Source organism: Callionymus lyra, chromosome 12 (assembly GCF_982586985.1).
Source record: "Callionymus lyra chromosome 12, fCalLyr1.hap1.1, whole genome shotgun sequence".
Lineage (NCBI taxonomy): Eukaryota > Metazoa > Chordata > Actinopteri > Syngnathiformes > Callionymidae > Callionymus > Callionymus lyra.
In genome coordinates, this window is record NC_141829.1 from 15359191 (window position 1) to 15385758 (window position 26568).

The window sequence follows — 26568 nt, forward strand, 5'->3', positions numbered from 1 at the left end:
ACAAAATCGACTTTCATTTATCATCATCAAGCATTTAAAGCACTTGTGGGCCAAATTAAATGACCTGGTGGGCCAGATTTGGCCCCCCAGGCCTACAGTTTGACTCATACTGTATGTACTCAAGGGATGACACATGACAGCAGTTATTATCACCAGTAAAATATTGAACACAGGTTTGTGCGTCGGGTCCCAAAAGAAGACTGTCAAATCTCCATGATTGACGACCTAATAAAAAATATTCCACGTCTGGCAGGAAATGACACCATCCAGAGAAACCTAATCCAGACTACAAATGATGTGTCCACTCCTCGGACTTCCTGTGCAGCGCTAGTGCGTCTTCGCGTGATGCAAAACACGCTCAGTCGTGATTCAGATCCACAGTAAGTGAAAACAGATGACATCTACAAACACATGTGAGGGAGGTAAACACACACAAAAAAAAAGATGGATCACAGACTCTAACTTGGCCCACGTTATGGGAAAAAACTTCTGCTGTCGACATTTCTCGACTCGCTTGTTTCGTAAGAAGCTCTTAAAGTGTAAAACATTCCGGGAAGTTACTGTAGTTACGTGACGCTTCTCACAACAATACGTGACCTTGAGATGCTTTAAAGACATGGACTTTACAGTAGGGCTCTCCGGGAAGCTCAATATCAGGTGTCAAAGTCATTCTGTTTGGAGGACGGATGGCTTTAAAACCAAAGAAGAAAACTATTCTAGTTACTTATAAAGATGTCAGTGTTTAAGCTAAGTCTAGAGTACAGTAAAAACAGTAAAACCAATTTTGAAAGAAAGGAATTTTAATGGAACTGACATCAAACGAAGGGATTTTTCGCCTCTAATTTGGAAAAAAAATATGTTGTAATCGTAGACATACTTCCTGTGAAATACATTTTTGTAAACATACATTATGTTGACATGGACTTTTAAAATAAATTGTCCGCCAGTAAGTTCAACAACATTATTTAGCCTTTTGAATCCACACTTAAGTTTTCAGCCTTAATCAAGTTTTCAATCTGCGTCTTCTCCGTACAAGCGACTTTAAAAAAAAAAGTCTAGGCTTTTACCCCAAATATTTTGATGTCAATTGAGAAGAATTTAGTAATGAATTGACACTTATTGAGACTTTACTTTGTTTCTTGTACTTTTCATTAGAAAATATTCACTATTCGTCTCATGAGGATTTTATAAAAATAAGTTGTTTTTTTTAATAATTCAATTAAAGAATGTCTATATTATAAGGTTGAATTAATTTTTATTGATATTTTAATTAAAACGTTTTTATATTTTATAAATCTTTTTTCTACACTTAGAGTATGTTCTTAAAATATTTGAATTGAATTATTGAATAAAAATAAATTCAACCTTTCAATATTTGATTTATTGAATCAAAGTATCCAATAACTCCCTCCCACCGGACATTCGTATAACTGACTGAAAACTCATCTTAAAACTCATCTTTTTAAACTTGCTTATTCACTGTAATCAATTGTTTTATAATTTTATTTTTTTATTTTTCCCTTTAAGAAACTTTTATCTTCTTATCTCTAAAACTCCTTTTTCACTGTTGTAATTTTGCGCTGTTGTTTTATATATATATATATATATATGTTTGTATGGTGTCGTTGTGTGTGCTAAAAGGTTCCTTATGAATAAAAATGAATTATTATTATTATGAATAAAAATGATTGAATGCATCAAAAAAAAAAATCACAATATTTGATTTTAATTATTACAGTAGGGAATTAAATTGTAAAAAGAGCAAACTTTTGTCATTTGACCTTATAACATAAAAATAATAATAACGAAATGGCTGGTACCGGAACTATAATGTTGTCTAATCATTCCATTCGTTTTATTTTTTACAAAGCTATGGTTTGAATTCTTACACTAGGCGTAAGATTATTACTACTTTAAGTGTAACGTTGAATTATTTTATTGAAATGTTTAGTTACAAAAGAGTTACTTTAGTGTTTATTATAGCTGCATGGGAAAGAAAATTGGTATTGGCTCAATAAACATGTCACACCTTGTCTTTTTTATGTCCTCTTTTATCATAATGAGTAGCAAACAATTACCAACAGTATAATGTCGCTTGTAGAAACCAGTAACAAAATGTATCAGATAATTTGTAAACTGGCAACGATACACTGTGAAGATACCAGATTTCTGCGACTAACCAACACCATCCCTGTCCTACAGACCTGGCATTGATTTTCAGCGATTTTCTCCAAAACGTCTTAATCTTAACGATGTGCATTTTTTAAAACCACATCCGATATAAAAAGGATTCTTCGTGTGGACGACGACTCTAAAAGGTCTCGACTTCCAAAATCCCTATTTAAGTCGTCTCCTGCCGACAACGCTTTGTGACCCTGTGTGCGACCCTTAGATGCCCTTTCCTGACCTCTAGTCCATTACAACGCTATTAAAGTGGATGTGAGGGTTTTAACAAAGCCCTGGTCTAAAAATTGTGTGTCCATGCTAACAAATTAGACAAGATTGCGGACAATCTTAGGGGGACTTTCCGGCTCCAATTTTCTACTGTCAGAACTTCTACAAGTGACTCTTTCATGAGGATGAAATTCTCAAAACAGGCGACATTTTGATCCTGATGACTTAAGTATTTTAAACATGTCAGTCAGGTAGTATAATGTACTTCGGTGTCAATGGTAAATGGTGTCTGTAACACTTGAAGTACTATAATGTTAGCTTCTAAAAATTGTTCTGCTATAGTCCTGCATATGTCACAGTACAGATTGGAATCCAGTAGGATCTGGATTATTACGAGTACAGATTGGGATTCCAATCTGTACTAGTAAGATTCCAGATCTATGACCTGGACCAGACGGCTGTCCCCATGGTTACAATGTGTATTGACAGAAGGGTTCAGATATCTAATATATGAAGTAATTCACATAGAATATGCTATGCTGAAATTTTAGGTGTGAAATGATTCAGTCTAGGATTCAGTTTCTGCAAAACATTTTGATGTCATCTGAATTTCTCCTGTTAGAATTGGAGATTGTCCTGGTAGAATTACCATTTGTCCTTGGACAGATTGGAAATCCAATATTCAGATCTCAGTTCAGTAGTAAAATCTGGAATCCTCCTAGGAAAGATTGGAATACCAATATTTAGATCCTGATTAACTAGTAGAATCTGGAATCCTCCTAGGACAGATTGGAATTCCAATATTCAGATCCCAATACAGTAGTAGAATCTGGAATCCTCAGAGGACGGATTGGAATTCCAATATTCAGATCCCAGTTCAGTAGTAGGATTCCAATCTCTTCTAGTAGAGATTGGAATTCACTAGTAGAATCTGGAATCCTCCTAGGACAGATTGGAATTTGAATATTCAGATCCCGATTAACTAGTAGAATCTGGAATCCTCCTAGGACCGATTGGAATTCCAATATTCAGATCCCGATTAACTAGTAGAATCTGGAATCCTCCTAGGACAGATTGGAATTCCAATATTCAGATCCCAGTTCAGTAGTAGAATCTGGAATCCTCCTAGGACAGATTGGAATTCCAATATTCAGATACCAGTTCAGTTCAGTCTCTACTAGTAGAGATTGGAATTCACTAGTAGAATCTGGAATCCTCATAGGACAGATTGGAATTCCAATATTCAGATCCCAGTTCAGTTCAGTTTCTACTAGTATATATTGGAATTCACCAGTATAATCTAGAATCCTCCTAGGACAGATTGGAATTCCAATATTCAGATCCAAGTTCACTAGTAGGATTCCAGATCCTACTGGATTCCAATCTGTACTGTGACACATACATTCATAAGTTATCGTGATAATCAAATATTTGTATTTCACTGAAAACGATTGAATCTTATCACAGCCTCTTGTGTCACGAGAGATAAACGTTCAGACCGGAGAGAAGTCAAACTACTATCTAGAGCTGTTTCAATGGTTAAATGTATAAAACATCCTGGGGATCCTGACTCAACAATCTGTTTCGTTTTCGTGGGAGTCGAGCGTTTCGGCTCACATGCCCACGCTGTTCTGAATTATTGTTGCCAACTGTAAAAAACATTCCTCAACGATCCCACAGGAACGAGACCGGTCCAAGTAATAACACACAAACATCGCACCAGCTCTCGTCTCCTGCTCACGTTTACACGCTGAAGCAAACCAGAGAGAGAAAAAAAACCTTCCCAAGGTAAATCTTAAATATGACTTTGTTTGCTTATGAGAGACGGGCCAGAGGAGTTCACGTGAGCCACTGCTCAAGCACTTCATGTGAATGTGCGGCTCAGGAAGTAGGACGGAGGAAGCCGGTGTTGCTCTGAAGAGGAAAGGCCTCTTCCTTGCCTTTTATGCTCACAAAGAGAAGAACGGGCCGGGTCGTAGGAGCACTCTGGTGCCGTACATGTGAGGACAAGAAGTGACCCATGTGACCAAAGCTTAGCGCACGATCGTCGTTTTGCTGTACGATATCTCAACGTAATGTGATTTTTAAACTTTAAATTTGGCCTTTTTTTCACCACAAATCAAATAAGAAACATCTTCTAGATTAAATTGGTAAATCTATGAAACTGTTACCTTTGATGTTCGATCCACCTGAGCTACTGTTGTGATTTATATAATGGATGGTCCAATGTCATGGTTAACAATCATTATAGACTTTTTTTATTAAGAACCTGGAAAGTGTAGACATTTCCTGAAAGTCTCGTAGAATTAGCAACTCTATAATTTTCATTTTATAAGATTATATTTCATTCCATAGTAAAAATGTTGCATTGATACTGTGATATTTTTAAAAAGAAAAGTATAATCAGCATATCATTTAAACCATCGCAGGAGCCAAGGTTTTAAGCAGGGAAATTTGCGATGAAATGTAATATTTATTTGCTGTTTTTGGTTGATAGACATCTAGAAATGTCTCTGTTTATGTAAGCTGACATATTTTTAGTCCCTTTAATAAACATTTATTTATCATTTTGCTTCTTCTCAAATAGCTTTTCTATGTTGTAAGGAGCTAAATTTATGGCAGCTAGCAGTAAACATAAAAACAATAAAAACAAACAATTCTTGTTTATCATAACAAAGTTATATCAAGACACTTTAGAGTTAAAGTAAGACTACGGGAGAAAAGAAAGCGACATTGAGTGCATCACAGTGTCACAGTGGCGAAGAAAAGGTTTCTTTAAGAAGGCAGAAACCACAAGCAGAACCAGACTGGGTGTTGACAGCTGGGGTAATGGGATGATGGTGTGAGATAGACAGAGGGATCTAGATTAGCTAACCGTTAGCTAAACTCTGTAGCTTGTTTAGAATTTGTATAAGCTTTGAAAGATATTATGTTGTACAAGAATATAAATACTGCTAATATAGAGTAAAATGAGATGCAATACGCTAAAATAGATGTACTAGCTGAGTGGTTTTGGTGAAATAGCTACAATCCTAGAATATATAAATGTTTAGGTTATTTTTCTCATATTTGGAAAGTTTCATTATGTACCAACAAATGAAGAATATGGGAAAGATCCTGATCTAATTGTAACTCTAAATATAATAATCATTTTTAAGGGACTAATAAAGTACTATCCATCTATATATTGAACTGTGGATAAAAACCAAACATCCTAATTGCTAAGTAAGCAGTCTAACAATGTTGCTCTTTATCTTTGTAAGTTGTAAAATCTGGCTATATTTAAAAATAATATGTCAAAACAAGATGCATCAGATTATGGAGGTTAAAGAGTGCGTAGATAATGTGAAAACATCACCCACGTGATCCTGCATTTATGGTCTAGCGTGGCCACAGAACATATGTTTCAGTCTTTGAAAACGGCATTGGTTTCCTTTCATTAACAATCCCTCTACAAAGTCTGAAACTCATTTGAGAAAAACAACTGGGTCGTACTGAAATAGGAAATCCCCTCTTTTCAAAAATCATTGTTCTTTGGTGTTTTTTATCTGCCATTTTGAGGGGGAAACAATAAATGACTTAAGACAACTGTGAGAAAGAGGAAATTCCACAGAAAAAAAAAGCCTCAAAGGAGGTTTTAGTGCCATTATCATTCCAAACATTTCGGATGACGTCCATCTACTAGACTGAGCTGCTCGTCCATTGTTCTCCTGCTTCCATATCGGCCTTATCTCCGTCATCAGCATGACATCAGTGTTGTTTGAACGTATAGAGGGACTCTCACTCCAGTGCCCAGAGGGCTGACACCCTGACCCCAGATTTTCTCTCGAGTCCACCGAGGAGCTCTCGAACCACAATCTAATTATCTGAATTCCCAGCTATTTGGATCCTGGGACACTTCATTAGACCAGTAAATGAACAGGCTCCGCCTTCGGCAGCAACATTTAAAAAACGGCGACATGGGCTGTGATGAAGAAAGCATCTGGTCTTCCAGGAAGTAGGTTCAAGGTTCTAGGTGCGGACATATGAGCTTCGATGGGGTTCTGGTTGTGACTAACAACCTGCGATTCAAATCAAAACTGAACTAAAATGCAGTCCAGTCTGCTTGTTGTTACAGACTGATACAAGCCAACTCTCCTGACTCACTCACGTGTTTCAAATGTTGAAGTCTTCCTCTCTAAGATTCAGAAAGTTCCTCATCATGATCATGTTTAGAAGGTTTTTCTTAATAAAGTTCTCCCCCGTCTGAAATCTATGCGAACAAAGGGTTACGAGAGCAGAGTCTATTAAGATGTAATAATGGGTTCAGTCCTCCTCCAGCCGCCTGTAATCATGCCCACTTTGTTTATACAACGAGTCCTTCGGAGGTGGAGAATATGGGATCCATGAAAAAACTTGATGCTTGACCAATCACAGCAGAGTGGGCGTGGTTATGGTAAACAAGATTTCATCTCCAGAAAAACATAGCATTCCAGTGGACGGGGAAAAGAGGGTTTTGTACAAACAACACTGCTGTGTGGAAACAACAAATTCAGAATCATAAAAACAATTTGATAAGAAAAACAATGTTTAAAATATAAGATGAAAAGTATTTTTTTCATTTAATTATTTGTAACAAATGACCACTAGTCACCACGGTCAATCTCTACTGGTTTAAAACGATGACCACCCTGTCTTGAGTCTTCAAAGAATAACGTGAAATGGAATAATCTTTATATTCTTTCTAGATTGTGTTTAGAATAAGTTATCTTTTAACTAATCTAATTGGAATTGAGATCCTAATAATTGCTAGAGTGAATCAAGCCTTCATTAACTAAATATATATGTAATCTTGAGTGCTTTTATGAGAAAGTTTCATCTTGTTTATTTGTCCTTTTTCTACTTGATCTCCTGAGTGCTAGAACAGCGTAATGGGTCTTATTCAGATCTTATGTTATCTTATTATAGAGCCATGACGTCTTACCGACTCCCGGCGGGAAATAAACTCAATATTGACCTCACGGTGCTTGTTTATCTCAAAGGAACTAGAAGTTCCCTTTTGTGGGGAAAAATAGAAATGACTTGGGAACATCTGATGGTTGCCATGAGGGCGTTCTCGCACAAGAACTGGAATCAACAACTGTTGAATCTTATACCAACAAAGAGAAGACATTTTTGAAAACATAATTCACGTCAGGTGGTTAAGTTCTAATGGGTGGTCCAAATACAGCAGGAGCTACTGTAGCGTTAAGTCCTGAAAGCTCAGCCTCGAACAAATGTTAGTTGTGTGTGGGGGGGCTGCATAGCTGGAGACCATTGAGAGTCAACTGGTAACCCCTGACCCTTCACCGCCCACTTATGACAGGCACTTAATCATCCTTTAAAAAATCCCCCCAAAAAACTTGGATCCGGTCTTGATAGCTCAATGTTGCCTTGATAGTAAGGTGATGCAAATTTGATTTAGAATAGGGGTCTCAAAACTTGGCCTGTGACACGATATTCTGCGGCCCCTTCCTTTGTTTTGAGTACAGGCAGAACAAAGGACTCCATTTTTGTTTGATAATTCAGGAATAGACATATTTGCACTAAAATGTATAATTTTATATATCTTTGATTACAGAGTTACAATGGAGTAGCTTCCCTTAAATGCTTTACCATGTGAACTCAGGAATAGACTTATTAAATAATTTTAAATCATGATCGAAAACGTATTCATTCAATCTTTTCATTGCACCTGATTATTGTGTTCTTAATTATCTTTTAATGTGTGTGTAATCTGTTTGTTTTTTATTATCATTACTGTGAAACCACACAATACATTAAAAAAACAGAATATATATAATTCAAATTTGTCAATCACATTCAGAAAATAAAACTGTTGAAAGACTGCCCAGCCTGTTGCCATTAAATGACCTCTGGTGGCCCACCAGCCAGTTGAGTTTGAGACCCCTAATCAAGTTTCTGTAATCTGAAATTACGGGAAAAAAAATGCATTTAACTACAAAGACACTGGTACTTTGCCTGCTAACGTAACCACCGCTGGATAAATCTGACTAATGTGCAACATCTGAAGTACAAAAAGCTGCAGTTCATCAAGTGTCCACTTGAGGCTGGCTGCATGAAGACAGGAAGTTATATACCAAAATGGCCAAAAACAGACTTTTAAGCCTTTAAATGCATTTATATTCTGGTTCAAAATACAGCTTGGGTCACTTAACATGGGTGCAAGGTGTTAATCTGGAAAATAGTGAATTATTCATTGTTATTTTTTGGCGTATTTTCTAAACACCCTATGCATGAATGTGAGTGAGATAAAGGTCATTTTTAGGGGAATGTGCATTAACAGTTATTGTTATGACAAGTGAAATTTCTCCAAGCTTGATTCTTGAAAAGCAGGTGGAATGAAGTATTTATTTAAGGGCAAAAAAAACTTGATTTCTAAAACATGGCTCACCAGTTTCTCAATGAAATTTCGAACACATGTCTGAGTCACTCATTAAACTTTCCGTCTACACTATATAAACACGGTCTTTATGAGTGATTGCAGATCAGCTTCTCTCACATTTGAATGAGTCAACGACACCATTACAATGCTGGCTTGACGCCACCAGCTCCTCACTCACCGATGTCAAGGCCAAACACTGACTTCGAGAACAGCTGAAAAGAGATTCGGCCAAAAAAGAAAATTCACACTCGATCAACTAATCTAAAGACACCATCTTCGCTTCTTTATTATCTTTTGTCAGTGGATTTTTTTTTTTTTTTTTGCCGGTCGGGTCAAGGACCAGAAAGCGAGACGAATAGATTCGCGACATGGGATCAACGCCGTCTCCAGAACTGCATTCCTGCACTTTTAAGGCTCATTAATTCATCACTCCTTGTCCCACAGCCTTCCACTCCACCATCGACTCGGACAGGTGTATCCATTTCACCGCTTCAGACCGAAACCACAGCTGATTTCACGCCCGTCTTACTCAATCACGCCCTCGCCCCGGACAACGGACCGGAGTAAAGTCATTTACGCTGAGGTTAACACTTGTTAAAAGCAAACCCCGCTGCACTTAATAAGAAATATGACACTGGTCTTCAGAAGTAGGGCACGCCCGCCACACTTCACGGGTATCAGGGTCAGGAGAGAATTAACGTGGTCGCCCGTGAACGCCTGTCAAAATACAGGATCTTCCAAATGAAGGCATTTGGTAAGTGCAGGACCATGGGGGGGGTCAAGCAGGTTTATTGTGTCCGATGTTATGCTGGTGGCCAACAGCAGCAGCTTGGTCGGTTGGTCTGGTCGGGGGTGATGGTCTACACCAGGCAATGTGTGGTCCAGGGCCAAATGTGGCCCTTAACCTGTATTTATGCAACCCATATAGGGCCATAGTGAGACTATAATATATATCCTGAAGTTCTTTATTAAGTACAAACAAGTAGGTTGACTTGTTGCCTTATAAGTTGCTGTTGGTGCGTCACAGCCTACTGCCATCAGTGCGTGATTGTGAATTAGTAAAAATTAATGTAAGACACTTCAAGGAGCTGAATGAATAAAATCAGTTTTCTGTCATTTTTATATATTAATAACTAGTAAAGGACTTTCAGGACATCAATCAAGTTGTCCAACAACAAGAGAGATGTCTCTCTTAGCAAGTCATGATATAAATATCATTTTTAATAGTTTTCATTTCCCAGTAATCCACTGTCTTTAGGTCTGATGGCCCCATGCAAAGTCCCAGTATATACCGTGGCCCCTTAAATAATGTAATTGCCCACCCAAGGCCTACAGGATCATGTCCCTGAGCAGCTCATTGGTCAGTACGTGCATCAGATTTAAGGCTCACAAAACATGCACACATTCCTCAGGATTAAGTGTTGTCAGTGTTTTCCTTCTCCATTGATTTGTGTTCCTGAAATCCTCCTTTCCTGGAGCACCCTGGCCAAGATGGTAGCAGGGGCTACAGCGGCGGGGACTGTTCTCTTGCCTCAGTTCCAATTCTTGCATCCCACACAAAAACTCCCACAGCAGGAATCTGCTAATCTTTCCATCCTCCTCTTGCCCCTCCAGGATTCGGCCATGACTCATCCTGACCACTTTGAACGACCACCAAGAGAGAAATCATTTTCCCAGTAGACAGTAAAGTAATGATCTATGATTTATGTCACAAAAAATAGTTAGTTCCTAGAAAGATTTCGGACCCGAAATCCCAGGGTCAGAGTAAAAACAGGTTAATAACTACCCCAGCTAATAACTTTTAATTTAATTTTGTGCTATTATTTCTTGCTTTTTAATATACTGCAATGCTGTATTCTGTGTTTACTTTGTCACTTTTACTTTTTTGTCGTTGTTGTTGTTGCTTGTTTTTTTTTGGCACGTCGTCGACAACCTCACTTCAGTCCCAGCGTATAATGTTTTTATTTCACATTTTATTCTAAAGAGTCTAGATCTATCCTGGTGTCTATAGGAGACCAATTGAAAAAAAAAGAGTCAAAATGTTCCCCTCCAAAAAAACAAATCAATTGGGCCCTCGTCATATCTCGATTCACCTTCTGCGGAGTCGGTGTTACGAGTTTTTGGTAGCGAGCTGCAATGGCAAAGCTCATTGTCTTTGTACACACTGTTTAAAACAGGTGATTTATTCATAGATAAACAGTAGATAAAATTAGTGGGAAGCACAAATTATCTATCTCAACCTACTTAAGGTGACAAAAAACTGTGAACTCCCATGATGCCTTTCTATACACTGCTCTATTTAATGACAATACATAATTCATATTGTACTTCTATGTTTCTATTTAGAAACTGGGGAAGCTGTGATTTGTCTTTGTTTGTTACTGAAAGGATGGCATCTCATTTGCAATGTTTGGTTTACAAATAGATGTTATTCAAAAAATGTATTTTTAATTTAGGAAAGTGAAAATGTAAATGGTCACTATGCTATGGAAAGATTGTATTTAATTGGGAGGGGTAAGGAACGGAACCCAGAGGAAACAGTGCAAGGAAAGACACAATCCTTTCATGGAGTCTTCCCTAGCCCTACTCCCAGTTAGGTTAGGTTAGGTTAGGTAGAACTTTATTGGGCCACCACCAAACGATTGTGGCCGTAAATAAGAGTAGTAACATAGACTGACCACTTGCTTAAACTCAAGCAACTCAGAGATCATAATATACCCGGCGAAGGTTCTAATCCAGAACATGGACTGCACTGAGAACTTGAACCCAGATGAAAAGAGACTATTTGCGTGATGTATCTAAGTAACATGTCCTTAAGAAACTAAAGCAACATTAATAATGTTAGCCTCACGCTGTAAAATATTAAAAAAGTTATTAAACCCATAAACTGTCGCCTCAATCCTCAAATATTTATTTAATGTGTCTATTCAATTTGAATACATCAAAGCAAGGAATTTGTACCAAATAAACACATTCTCATGTGAACATTCCTAACTAAAACAAATCATAGGGGGGGTAGAAGAATTGCTAATTTAATTTGGTGCAATAAATACAACAGTTGTTTCTCCCTGTAACTTATTTGGAGACAGAGATTCAGACTCATGTCTCTGCTGTTCGTCCAAAAACCAAAGCGATGTTTTGAGAGTTCAGAGAGCAGATTACTTCACATTGATATACATGAATAAGCGTAGTCATTAAGCAACTTTTAACAAAAAAAAACCTTTTTTTAATTTGTTGTTCAGACACCGCTTAGTGTGAAACCACCCAAATATCAGAGTTTGATACTGAAAGTCTTGTGTAAATGCAGACAAAGAAGGATTTTGACTGAGTTCAGACACAGCTTTCTTTCATCCAGTTCTTCAGCCTCTGCTTTCATGTGTTATAACTATTATCAGCGGTGAACTTAGACCTCCTACTGATACAAGTTTATGTCTTGAAAGACAGAATTAATTTCCACTTGCTGACTGCTGAGCCTAATATTCGCCTCCCTCTGGCTTCCTCCTCTCCGCAGGGTTTGAAACGTCCAGATGTCCTGTATCTCACGAGTGTTCCTGCAGCCAGAGCGCCTGCTGCTTTATTTCACCTGATATTGAGGCTTTTCAACCCACAATCCTCAGACTCAGCCCGGAGATATCCACTCATAAGATCACACGTTGTGAGATCATGCATCACTACAGACGAAACAAACTAAAAATACTTGAAAGTGAACCATGCTTCCTTCTGATCCTCATCTGTATTACCAAAATCCACATTGACTCCTGTGCCGAAATGTCTCTCTTCCATGAAAGATACTTGATCCATCAAGATCATTGATTCCTCACCTTTTCCTTCTGAAGCTTAGGGAATTTCAATTTAATGAAAAACCACACAAGACCACATGGAGGTAATAATATCTGGTACGACCATTTTGTCAGGTGAGAAACAACCTGTTAAGTTAAACATAATAGTGAAATTAGTAATGGGTTTATGAGGCCTGATGATTCGGCATCTACTGTATCATGATACAGTATCTCTCTCTGCTTTATAATGTATGAATCTCATCTACTAAATCAATGTAACTAAACATCATTTTTAAACTTATACTGCCATATAGTGGGCTTTAAAAATAAAAGACACTGTCTTGATATATCATGATACAGCAGATGCTGTATCATGATACATTGTTTCTCTCTGCTTTATAATATTTTGCTCTGTTATACTAATTCAATGAAACTAAACATAGTTTTCAAACATATACTGCTATATAGTGGCCTTTCAAAATGAAGACACTGTATCATGATACACCATCTGTTTTATCATGATACAGTGTCTCTCTCTGCTTTATAATGTTTGACTCTCATCTACTAAATTACTGAAACTAAACATATTTTTCAAACTTAGAGTGCCATCTCATGGCCTTTCAAAATAAAGACACTGTATCGTGATACAGCATACAGCGTGTCTCTGCTTTATAATCTTTGGCTCTGTTCTACAAATGAAATGAAACTTAACATAATCTTCAAACTAAGACTGCCATCTAGTAGCCCTTTACAATAAAGACACTGTATCATGATACAGCATCTGTTGTATCATGATACAGTGTCTGTTTCTCCTTTAATCATCTTTTTCTCCAATATACTAATTAATTAGAACCTTTATCACTTTCACTAAGAGTGCCATCTAGTGGCCTTTTTAACTGTATCGTGATACAGCATCAGCTAATCCATGAAGCCTCATCAATGTATCTGTACTGAACACTGTGAAACCACTGTGGACTACTGGCTAGTTCACACACATATGTGGCTGCTGATGTGACCTTAACTAATGGTCTTGACCCTTCTCTGTTTGGAGTTGTTAAAAGAAGCACACTTCACCATCACTAACTCAACATTTGACCTTCTTGATCATAAACAGTTAGTTTCATTTCCTCCCATCCATCATGTTCCCTCATAATCAGCCATGAAATGAAAGAACCTGCGAATAGTAGCAAACATTTCAAACCATGACTGGGAAGTTTGTTTTAAATTAAAATTGGAGTTACAGGAAGAGTGACCTCATTGAACAAACACATGCACAATGGGCCAAGCTTTGAAAGCCAATTCATTTCTTGTGCAAAGGTTTTCATACATATATTTCATTTAAAATTTAAAAAAATGTTTAATTGTAATTTGAAGTCCACTTAAAACTAGATAGCCTCTTGTGGATTTGATAGTGTTGAGTGTTTATAAACTAAATATCCAAGTGAAATGGAAAAAGAATGTTTGTGGGTGTAAGCAAATTATTTAAAAATAAAAAATAAATCTGCATCTCTTGTGTTACGAAGATGTAAATTTCCTAGATTTGACAAACTGAAAATTAAGAATACATTTTGTTTAGACATCTTGTTAAAGGAGTGTGAAGTAAAGTAAAATCCATAAATATAAACTTGGTTTAGCTCGCATCTTGAACTAGTATCGACCCCATGTTTGATTAGGTTGGACTTAAAGTTAGAAGAGTCAGAGTTGGAGATTCTGAGGTTGTCTTTGGCAGTGCCCAGAATATATATATAAATATACAGTATATACTGTATATATATATATATTTTTTTTACTTGTACAGCTAAAAAATAGGATACATACTAAATATATCTTTCATTCAGGAGACAAAATCTTCATTGTTGACTTTGATTCGGGTTTTTAATAAATATTAAAGAGAAGTAATATCATATCAAGTTTTAATAGGAGCTGCTTTTGATCACTAATGTTGTAACTGCTGTACCAAGTGCGTTGTACTATTGTTGTTGAAACACACAAAAAGTTAACGCAACTCTTGTGTGTGTAGTTGACTCCTTCCCACCCTCGAGGTTGGTTCATATTCAGATGGGCGTGTTTTTGGAGTCTGTCAGTCAAATCTGGCGACCCTGATGGAGGAGGCTGACTATCTGTTGCAATAGTTAAAGTGAAATGCAGAAAAAATGAAGTAACCACGAGTGATTTGATTGTTTAAAAGTGTATATTTCCATTTGTCTTGCATACATTCTAAAGATAAGTTTAGTTCCTTCAACTTCTCATTCTCTCCAGCACAGAACAGACTGAAGTGTGGGTGTCAAGAGTGAACCCAGTTCTCATCACACTTAAAACTAACTGTATAATGACAATTTAATGCGCGAAATACTTTGAAAAAACGGTTCACACACTTATAAAGTAATATAAAGTGTCATGTAGAAATAACGCAGGTGCTCACGTGAAACCAAAACCCAAACAAAGTTGGTCTATAACAGCAACTTTTTCTCAAGCTGCAGACATTAAACGAGATAAAAGCAAGTTTCTCACCTCTGCTCTGGTGAGGTCCAGACCTGACAGAACCACCAGCAGAACCGTCGCTGAAAGCATCGCTGCGGTGCGTCTAGACTCTCGTGTGCGCGCAACTGTGCAGCTCTCCCTCCACGAAACAAGCACCAGGGTCTTTCTCTTTTTCACCCCCCTCCAGACAACAAATCTCGATTCAGTGGCAGAGCCTCGACCTTAGTTGTATCTTTGTCCGAGAGGATGTGAAGTTCTGACCCATGCAACTTGGTTTGGTTCGGGTGCCACCACACCCCCGTCCTCCCAGTCCCCCCCCCACCCCACACAAGAAAAAACCCGACCACCCTCATCCATGCAGACTCGGACACATCCCTGCTTTAACTTACATTTTGACTTTTTCTTTGTACGGAGAGGGACGACTCCAGAAAGTTTGGTCAGTAACTTTTAGGTAACTTTTATTCCCCATCAGCGCGGACCGTTACTCGCCCACAGCCTTGCGCAGCCGCGTTACCGTAAGTACCGCTCTTTTTCTAAAACACTAGAAATGTAGTCAATATGTATATAATATGTATATATCGAGTATTTTGACTTGTAAATACGTTGTCACAGGTGTATTCTTGTGAATAAAACTGACGTGCGCTGTCGTAAATACGTGGCGTTTAACGTGTGCGCGTCTCTGTGTGTTCAGTTGCAGGTGGACTTCTATCATGCGATAGATTCACTTAAATAAATGTTCGCAAAAGTCACACCATGAAGAGAAAACTCATCGCAGAAGATCGAACTCTGAGGTGACACCTGATCGAACTTTTATTTTATTTTTTTATATTTTTTTTTTACCTGACAACCATCTTGTAACTACTCGTGTTTTAAACCCCCACAGGCTGCTGCTCTGGTGCCTTCTCGTCGCCACCCTCGTCTCCCAAGTGTCAGCAGTAAGTTATATTTCTGATAGTATTTGTGACAAAGGTTCTGGTACCAATAAGAGTTTATCCCACGCACATGCTGGCTCCGTGGGAGGGTCTCTTCAGGGGAGGAGTGAACAGTGAAGTCCAGTTGCAGCTGCAGAGAAACTTCTGGAATGACTTTAAAAAGTTGAATTATTAATGGTTTTATTGTTGAATTAAGTACATAAGCTTGACTTCAGAGCATTTACCTATCTATTTATCTATTTGTAAATGGCTAATATTGCTGACCTAACTCATGCTAGCATTAGCTGCTATCTTAGCATTAGCCACCTGTCATTGTAGCATCAACACTGCAACAAATGTTAACTAAATATAATAAGTATTAGAATAAATATAAACTGTTTAATCCATAGGCAACATCTCCTAGAAAAGTGCTGTGTAATTCAATTTTCTCAGGGGCCACGTTTAAAACCAAAAATAAAGTCGAGAAAATCATGCTAACTATGCTAAAATTATGATTTTATTGTATTTTATAAACCTTTTTATGTAAACGCCTTCTTCCCCAATGTTATTTTCCTATTTTTCCTTTAATGAAAAAAAAAAGTTATTTGTAAAGTGCCTTTTTGGACCAGAGTCAATAAATCCAATTTCAATAAGTCCTAAAAAAAAATTTTTTAGAGACTAGTAATGCATACTATAAATAAACACAACATATCGGTAGTTGCTTTATGATCTTAAACTTCATGAGATGCCACAGAAAGACAGTCTGTCCTCCAAAAACACACTATATTTTAAATCATCGGTGTCACCTAACAAGGGCCCAAACAAAATGGAAACCCGCTATAGTAAGAGTCTGATTCAGGGGTTTCAAACTCAATGGCCAAAAATCATGGGCCAAAAATATTTACACACCAATTATGAACCACGTGAAATTTCTAACATGGACCAGAATTAAAGGAATAAACATTTAATTTTTGGGACAAGGAAAAGATGGTTACTTTTTTTATGGTATTCCAGATTATCACCTCAATCCACTTAGCTTTTCAAGGGTCCTCCTGACTATTACTATGGTATTTCAAATGATTAAAATCTATCAAATTATTAAGGTTCAATGAATGTAGGGCAATATAATAATTTTCTTTGCAGATGTCTGCCCTCTCTCTGTACCTTATATAAAAAACGATCCTCCTTGTCAGCAAACTGGCGACTCAAAAAATCCCAGTTTTAATCTCAACTATCCAATTCCCTTCAATTCATATTTTGTATATATTTGAGATTATTTTGTCGTCTTCTGTTCAGGGTCAGCCATCAAAACTACTAATACTTTAAATAATTGTGTCAGGTGCTTGTGGGCTGCATATAAATAAATGACTTGGCAGTAACCAAACTATTCATCTTAAAATTCAACAGAGATTTAAAGTGACAGTTCATGAAAATACTACCATTTCTTAATCTGAAAAGGTGACTCGGTTGTAGTCTGGTCGGTTTTACATATTGACCCCTGAAAAGCTAGCAACAGTTGGCACCAGAACGAGTGTAGTGCCAGAAGAAACAAATGATCTGGTCCTATGATAGATAACGATTTAAAATCCTGGTCCTAAAGTCCTAAATGATGGTTTCAGAAAAGCTTTTAATTTATTGTCCTTCACCTTTTGACCTGGAAGCTCCTTCATCTACCATACACTTGATTAAATACAACTTTATTAGTTGAAATTCAAAGGGAAGAGTATTGGAAGAGCAAAAATTCTCAGAGCTTAGATGCTTTAATTATTTTATCATTAAAAAAACACTCTTAAACACCACTTATATGAGTTGTTTCAACCTCGTAGCCAAATATGTCCTGTACTTTATGTATAAAGAAGTGCATGTGGCAATTTTTCCTGTTTCCAGTTTGGAACGCCAGGCCTCTTGTGGACTATATTATAAACAAATCAGATGGAAGGTGGATCTCCGGTGGCGATGAATAGACCTCATTGTCTGTTGCTTTATCAGATTGAGTCAGGCCTCAATTCAAAGCGTGTGACACACCTCAGGTCCTCTGGAGCTCCATGATCATGGAAATAGAAGCTTGTTTTTGTTGTTGACGGATACAGTATGTGCAGGCATTGAAAGAGTGGGTGGAGTGATTTGACTTTTTGGATCATTTATTTGTTCAAAAATGTTTTCAAAAACACCTAAAAAGCAATGTTTTTGCTATGTTTATATGGTTACGTTCGGCTGTCACACGCCTACGAGGCATTTTGTTAAAAAATACTTTGATTTTCGCCTCAGAAATATATGGAATGTAGAACAGAACCAATATACCATCTCCAAAATATTTCGATTAAAATATCTATTTTCCCCTCCCGCACAGTAAGCCTCTTTATCGGCTTCATAAGGACTAATAAAAAAACATGAGACTGTAATATTTTTCTTTTATTCACTGATTTTCTTTGGGAGGTTTATTTAAATGAAGAATAATGCGATTCATTCTTATGAAATACGAGCTTTTCCGTAGTAGTTTCAGTTCCGTCTAAGAACCTAATGGGAATAAAACGAATATGAAACTCAAGTGTGAAAAATCCCTTTACTAGGAAAACATTCGCTTCTTGTTCTAGGATATTCAAATCCCCTCTGTGGCTCGTGAAATGTGTCTCTGGTTAGTATCAGATTCAAATATGACTCATGAGAAAAACCCCTGGCCAACGTCAGACAACTGTTTCCCACCATCTGACCGAATGTTTCGTTCTTCCTGAAGAGTTTCCCCCTTAAGTCAATAGTATCCCGAACATTTGTGCCGTATTTTTTAATAGCTACTGGCTTATAGTGAAAGAAAAAGCAAGGTGAGTCATTCTCGTGTGGTCGACTGTAGCGCTCGAGTTTAGGGGAGAAACCACAAAAATCTTGTCACCTCCATGTGTAAACCAAAAACGAGAGGTTTTGGTTTTAATACAGCTGCTGCCAAATCACATCAGGATGTGATTCAACATATTTTTAATTCAAATAGTTTTTATTTAAATGACTTGTGATCGTTTTTCCAATGTTGTAACTTATTTTATTTAAATCATAAATAAAGAGGCTGTCTAGAAATTACAATAATAAAGTATGTTTAAGTAGAAGCCCTCCTGCTGTGCTATAAGTAAGGAATTCTTATTTAATATGTCAGGAATGAGAGGAACATGTGTGTCAATGTGTCTGGATTCAAACCATATATTACAACATCCAAAGTTAATCATTATTTCAAAGCTCACCAGGTATTTCCTCAGATATAAGCTTTGTTTCCGGTGCAACATTATTAGTCCGAAGGGATATTCTTTAAAAGATCAGAGAGAATCCTGTTGGGTTGGAATTTCCTGCCTAAATTTAGTGGACATTTTGTAATGTAACAAATGTCCACAACCCTGGCACACGGTCAGTTATCAGTGTCTGTTAGAGGAAGGAAAGCTCTTGACAACGTTAACAGGATGTTTCATTTCAGGTCCTTTGGTTTTTTTGTTTGAGAATATATTTCAAGATGTGCGTGAACACGGTGGAATGAGGGGGTGGTCCTGGCTCTGGAGATTGTGGGAATATAGTGTGACCAAAAGCAAAGAAGGGTTGTTGGCTGGAAAATCCTTCAGTACCTGGAGGTTGAACAGCTGCTTTATCAATTATCTTTTTGTTGGAGCTGTGTGTATGATAGATGTTGTTTTTACACGTGGTGTTTTGGAAGTATGCAACTGTAGTTCCATGTTTCTATGTAGGTCACAGCTCACACACACGAATGAAAGAATAAGTTGGTACGACTAACTGTTGTTGTTGAGCCCTTTAAAGTAGAGCTAAAGTAGATTTTCATATCATATCATATCATTTACACTTATCTATATACCCCCAATGAAGCCAGTTAACAAACTAACATGTTGGTCAACACACTGTCAAATATTTTTAACCTCTTTTAAATTATTGGAAGATGATATGTCAAATTATAGTGCCATTTCCACACAACATTATAAAAACATCTACCCTTCCTTTAAGTGTGGACTCACTCATTTAAAATGACAAAAAAAAGTAAGCTCAATATGAGCCAAAAACCAAGAAGAAATTATATTAAAATGAACAGAATCAAACAAATCCAACAAAATCATCCCAGTGTTTCAATCTTGGGTGATTTCTTGATTTTTTTTTAAAACTAAATATAATTAAATCGCCATTTATTCATGATCCGTCATTCCCGTTTCAAAAACTAATTTTGCTGCTTCAGTTATTTTAAAATTGAATTATTATTTATTATTGATGTTAATTCATATAAAATCTAATTTAATTATTACCTTTTTATATACTAACTTAAATGTATGTGTCACTATTTCATATTTTAATTTATTTAAATGTTTTATTTATCATTCTATTTAAAATTGTATCTACACCACAAAAATAAATCCTTATTCTGATTTCCCATGATTCATTCTTCAGATTGTATTCTAGACTCATCTTCACCTCTTTGACATTTTAACATAAACTATTAGAATTGAATATGATGTATTAGTGATGACTAAAATATAGTTTCACATGCACTTTAATATGTTTCTTATAAATTACTACATACTATTATATGGCGTTAAAATGCCGTATTAGACCCCATTTGGTCCACTTTGTAAGAATACAAAATCAGATAAAATTTAAATAACATATACTCCAAAAGTCTGCCTCCCCTTTGTAGAAAATAATGATATTAATGATATTAATTAATGATATTATGATTAGTTTGCAGTATCCCAGACACTTGTTGACAGGTAAGGGACACCCTTTAGACTCATTTTTGACTGAATATTGCGTAAAAAAAATCAAAAACTTTTTGAAAGTGGGTCATCACATAAAAATGTTGTGAGCTCGCCCCTAGACTAATTTTTATGGGTGCGGAAGGCGTGTGTCCGGACGGAGGTGAAGATGTCTGCTTGTGATACGGTTAGGAAAACGGTGAGCATCATCTGATGCCAAAATTCTGGCCGCGATATAAAGACTGCCGGAGCGTAACAATTGGGGGAAGAGCCCATTGTACGGTTCTGCAGGAAGTCTTGGATGAGGATTGTGGGGTTTCCCTGTCAATGGTTTGTGCAGACATGACTGTTTATTAAAAGTGAGTTTCCATTGTGGCGTATCCCTCACCTCAGAGTCGGACCCCTGTGACCTTTCTGGATTTATATGCCAACATTTGGAAGAACGATGGCTTCTGCGTAGATGTGTAGAAGTGAAGGTACGGAGCTATCAATGTAGAATCAGCCCACCATGTGTGGCTATCGAATTATTTACTTCTACTATATTTAAAGTAAGATGCACACAAAAGGAGTTTATTAATACATTGCTTTATTACTCTTCAATACATCTCTTAAAGACACAAGATGGTCTTCAAGTCATTCGTTATACCCTCAACCATTCCATATACATTTTTAATTGTACGCATTTTTAAACACTTGTCAAGTTCAACTTGACACGTGCAGAGAGTGTGGGTCGTGTTTGTCTTCAGGCCGGCTTCAGTGGGGTTTTATGGAAAACATCCTGAGTGGAGCATTGTGTGAAAAGAAAATAGATCACCCAGAGAAGTTCTCTAAACAGGAAAGGGAAACAGGGTGGAGTTAACTGTGTCAGAGTTTCTTTACGGCCCAAAAGGACCCCACATACCCCCGACGCCACCGGACAGTCAGCTGACCTGTTTTCAAGTGTAAGCTTGACAATACTGGGAAATTTGTGTTTGCATCAAAACTTAATCTTAAACCCCAGATGTAGTAATAAACAAGCTAGTAAAGCATGTAAAAAAAATACAGACAAAAGATGCTATAAACCCATATTTTGACTCCCACCAAAGAGCTTGACCAATCCTTAAAAACTGTTTGGATCCAGTTGACAATCTTAGCTACCACTAGATTTTAATCATGTATTCCCTGGTCCAATTATCAACTTTTCAAAATGTATTTTTCCGTGTAATTTTGCTCACAGACAGACAATTGTTGATGATAACAATACAGTTTATCCTTGTTCAATGAACAGAGCAATGCTAGCTATATTCATCTTAGGTCAAATAGTTTAAGAGTGAATATTTCTTATCAGAACTATCATTTACCAATAATCTCCTTTATTATCATTCACATTAAATTAGCATTATACCTAAGGCGGTTTCTAATAACATGAATATTTCCCCAACCTTGTGATCACACCTACCATTGATTCCTTTACAGATAGATACATGTAACCAATAAGGGTTGTGTATTGGCAAGAATCTGGGGATACGATACATATCACGATACAGGGACAACGTTACGATATATTGAAATACTGTAGGAACAGTGACACATTTGTACAATTGCCCGAGTATATAACAGAAATACAAAAATTCATACAGTGCTTTAGAAACCTATATTGTATAGTGAAAAAACAACAAAAACATTGCAATATATCGCCGTATCAATATGTTTTAACACCCCTACATATACATATATAGCATAAATTAAACACTGCCTTTACGTTCCAAAATGTCTCTTTTTTTGGCGGTAGACCTCGAGCGATGACTACCTCATTTCACCTCTTTGTATGTCAACAACTTGCCGCAATGGTAGTTATGAGCAGCTTGAGAATAAGTTTATGGTATGTGAAACAACGGAAGTAACTTTTATGTCTTCTGGAAGAATCCCTCTTTAGAATACAAGGGAGTTTTAAACCACCCTATGATTAATGGAAGGTCACACGATCCCATCATACTAGGATGAAGGAATTTCAGATCCTCAGTCCTCCCCGGCTTCATCCCTCACTTCCTTTTATAGCTTGCAACTGCTTCTGGCCTCTGGCTCTCTTGTCTTCCGTTCTTTCACTCTCTCTCTCCATTATTTCTGAATAGGACACTTGGCAGACGGTGTATCCTCCTGTGCTCATTCTTCAACTCCGAGCTGTCACGTTTCAATTCCATTAATCCGTAACAACTGTCTTTTCTTAACCTCAAGTCCCGAAACAAGATCAACTCACTTTCTGCTTCCAGATGATCCGAGTCAGATGCCCACTTTGATTGCTGTCAAAGTTCATAAATTTCAACTTTAAGAGGTTGTCAGCTCTCGTTTCTGACCTTGTTCAATACACGTGAGGAGTAAACTTCCACCACAGCTGCTCGAACTGATTTCACCGACTTTTTGCATGGCCTGGGAAAAATGTTGACAAACTCAAATGCACACTTTGTTATCACAAATCCGTGTCCAATCGCCCCGTCGACTGCCTGCCTCTGGTTTTATCTACTCCCTGCAAGTTATGTGATCTATGGGATGACATTCTGTGAAAATGAGAGTGGTTAAAGCTGTGTGAACATGACCGTCCTGAAGCTGTTGAAACATCTGTATGTTTAAGTTTATTTATGTGGTGTTTGACATGAGATGATGTCAGCGGTTTGGACAACACATGTGGAAGATCTTTATCTTATGACATGGTGGCCCAGTATAATTAAAAACTCATTGAATCTACTTCTACGTCTCCTATCAACTGTAGTGTTTTCTTTAAATATTTAGCAGAAGCCAGGACTGTAACTGTCATTCTGTCAGGTTCAGTTTACACATGTATGTATGTCTGGTCATATTCCCTCACAAAAGACATGTTTACACTGAACATCATCAGAGAACATGGACAATTGCCAACCTATCACGGACCCTGCAAAATAGCAAGACCACAATTTGACATATAAACCCTTATCTGTCTGGCTTAATTTAAGTTAAATTATCAGTCCATACATTAGTACAGATAGTCGCCTCTATAGCAGTCTTCACATAGAATGACACATATATATATACATGATATCTATAACTCAAAACTCTCAAGTGTAAATTTAAAAGATAATAATAATACATAATGTTAAAAGCAATCTTCTTTGCTTTTTTAAATCTCCTGATATTCCCCATTTCTGCTTAAATGCAGTTTGAAATTATCTGGGAATAACTTGATAATAAGGAGAATTGTGTCAGCTCGGAGACTACTCCGGTGTGTGGTTTCTCGAGTGGATTTTCAAACCTTTGTGTGATTATTGTGGTCACCAGTCATATGTGGACCTTCTCTTAAAATATAATAATGAGATCATCTTCATTGGAGTCTAGAACTAACATCGTCACTAGTCTACTAGATCTTCCCTCCAGCAGACATGTCCCTCAAGAAAGAAAAAAGGCTGCTAATCCCACCTTCATTTAAGTCACTCTCCAGCAGGAAACACTGATTGAAAGCGTGGCCCACTGGGGAAATGGAGCAGATTCTCGACGTGACCTGAAGGAGGGAAGGTCCAGCTGTGTCAGGCCCGGGGCAGAAACGAGAGCTTGTGTTTACACTGGAGCTTTGCCAGACGAGCGCATTGGGAATTTCTGGCTTTGCCCCGAGTCTCTCAGGTCATGTTCCTCGCAACGTGACATGGTCTGATCGTTTCTGCTTTACAAACTCCTTAAACTCTGGAATTCGCCATATCCTATTTGTACGTCCCGAGGGCATGTCATCACTTGGTGGTCGATAAGCCATGAAGGATTTTCAGGAGACCTTTAGACAAAGTGAATGTAGAGATTTTTAGAACCAGTTGCTCACCTTTCATCCCTAAACATGATCTCTTAAGCATGTCCTTGGTCTGTCGTAGGGTCCCATTAGAGTCGTGTCTGATCCAGACCAATTGGCTTCTCTTGTACCCGAGGAGTTGCTGTTTTACGACTTGTCTCATCTGGATGATTTGCTTCTTAGTCCAATGTTGTCATGCAAAGTGTTGATGTTCTTAGTAATACTGGGGGAAACAAGATAAACACTGGATCATAAATCACTGTACATGTTGTATTCATCACTAGTACTACTATATATGTTCGTAGTATATTTACAAAAGAAAATTTACAACCATTATTCAGACAAAAAAAACACAATATATACTTTTTTGAGTATTGTTTTGATTGTTTAAGCGCTTTGTGACCCTGGTCTAGAAAAGCGCTATATAAATAAATATTACTTACTTACTTACTTACAATATGGGGATGTAGGGAGTACAGGAAGACTCTATTCTGGAAGAAATTCAAAACAATTTATGTTTAAAGCAAGATCCAAATTTACTTCTGAAATTCTTAAAATATTTTGTAAAGGAGTAGGGGGTTTTAACTAAAGAAAAACATTTTATTTAAAAAACATTGTGTTCGTTCAAAGTGGAAAGATATCTGTATTTCAGTTGTTTAAAAACCATACAAGAAAGTACAAGAAAGAAATCATTCGGGGGTTATATTTCTTGTCTTGTAAGAGTGTTGATTATTGTAATACTTATTGTGTAAATAATAGTTAAACAATCATTACCAATTAATTATTATTATTAATAATTAATTCTCTATAATTATTAATAATACTATTCACTGGGGATATGTATGATAATGTTGTAAATTAAATTAAAATTGAAGAATTATTGAGAAGAAAGGGGTAGGGTCCTTCTAGTGTTAATTCAACCTACTTGTTTTCAAAAAATGCTTTTTTATTTGTATTTTTTGTGTGTTTTATTGTAAATTCGCAATAAATCCATTCATTAATCAATTCTTCCTTTTGCTGACTAAGAATAGTCATCTTAGGCGAACGTACAAACGGAAATTGGCGATAAATATTCATTTTAATCTCTTGTCACACCATTCAAAAATCAAACAAAGGCCACTTCTCTTGGATACTGAACCTTGGATAATTTAGTGTTGCATGAGTGCGACTATAAATTACACCTCCAGCAGGAAGCCCATAGTAGTTTGACAGGATACTGTACTGTTAAGAGAAATGGCAATCGTACGCTGTTCACTTTATCAAACGCAAGAATCAGCAAGGTCCATTATACCAGCACGTGAGACTTTCCTTATCGAGAAAGAGTCCTCTGGGATAACCAGCGGGATGTCGAGACATGGCTCAGTGGAAAACAGCGAATCCAACACAAACACAGTAGATGTTTTGACTTTGGCTTTCATGTGTTTGCATTCTTTTTTATTTCAGCTGCCTTTGTTTGCATCTGTTCATCGTCTGATTATTTTAATCTCATCTACGTTCCATTATTGCTGGAAGGAAAAGCTTCGCTGAAAATATAAACACCGCTTTTTGACACGCTGCCCTACTTTTACAGAAGAGCAGACTCTTGGGTTTTCTGGTTCATAACTATGTTCTTGAACAAGGAGTGCAGTTGGCTGATGTTTCCTTAATTGGCTTGGGAAAATTGACTTTGTGATGAGAGTCTGCTTGGTCTGATGTTCGCCTTTAAAGCCAAAAAAATAGTGTACGATTATAAAATCCCACTGGTTTTCTAAGGCTTCCAAGTTCTTCTACTATCTTCTATGCTTGTACGTAAAATAGATTATCTACTGATCTTCATGACAACTAAACTAAAGCTTGCACCCAGGACATTTGTGGAATGCCCTTCCTGACCACCTCATTGTTCTTTGTGCTTTTAAAAAAGGTCTCAAAACCTACCAAAAGTTTATAGCTAATTTTACAGACAGGAAACACTCTCTGTAAAAATCACGCAAGCTCCCAGTTTCTACTATCTACACAGGACGACAAAGAGAATGAGCTCTGTTCGCACCTGTTACATTTTTGACTATTATTCCAAAAACTCACAGAT

At 37.1% G+C, this 26568-nt stretch overlaps 2 protein-coding genes across 5 annotated transcripts in view; one reads left to right on the plus strand and one right to left on the minus strand.

Annotated features, from left to right (window-relative positions):
* Positions 1–15309, minus strand: part of col4a1 (collagen, type IV, alpha 1) — a 35733-nt gene extending 20424 nt beyond the window's left edge. Inside the window, exon 1 of the mRNA XM_087804795.1 lies at positions 15109–15309. Within this exon, the coding sequence (XP_087660921.1) occupies positions 15109–15168 (60 nt within the window). The 5' untranslated portion in view covers positions 15169–15309. The remainder of the gene's footprint in view (positions 1–15108) is intronic.
* A 140-nt stretch (positions 15310–15449) lies between these two features.
* The window catches only part of col4a2 (collagen, type IV, alpha 2), a 47096-nt gene continuing 35977 nt past the window's right edge, over positions 15450–26568 (plus strand). For 3 of the 4 annotated variants that reach the window (XM_087804791.1, XM_087804793.1, XM_087804794.1), the window contains exons 1-3: positions 15460–15593; positions 15770–15869; positions 15962–16013. In XM_087804791.1, the coding sequence (XP_087660917.1) occupies positions 15832–15869; positions 15962–16013 (90 nt within the window). In that variant the 5' untranslated portion in view covers positions 15460–15593; positions 15770–15831. Of the gene's footprint in view, positions 15594–15769; positions 15870–15961; positions 16014–26568 lie in introns of all 4 variants that reach the window. The other variant, XM_087804792.1, reaches the window with a different exon arrangement.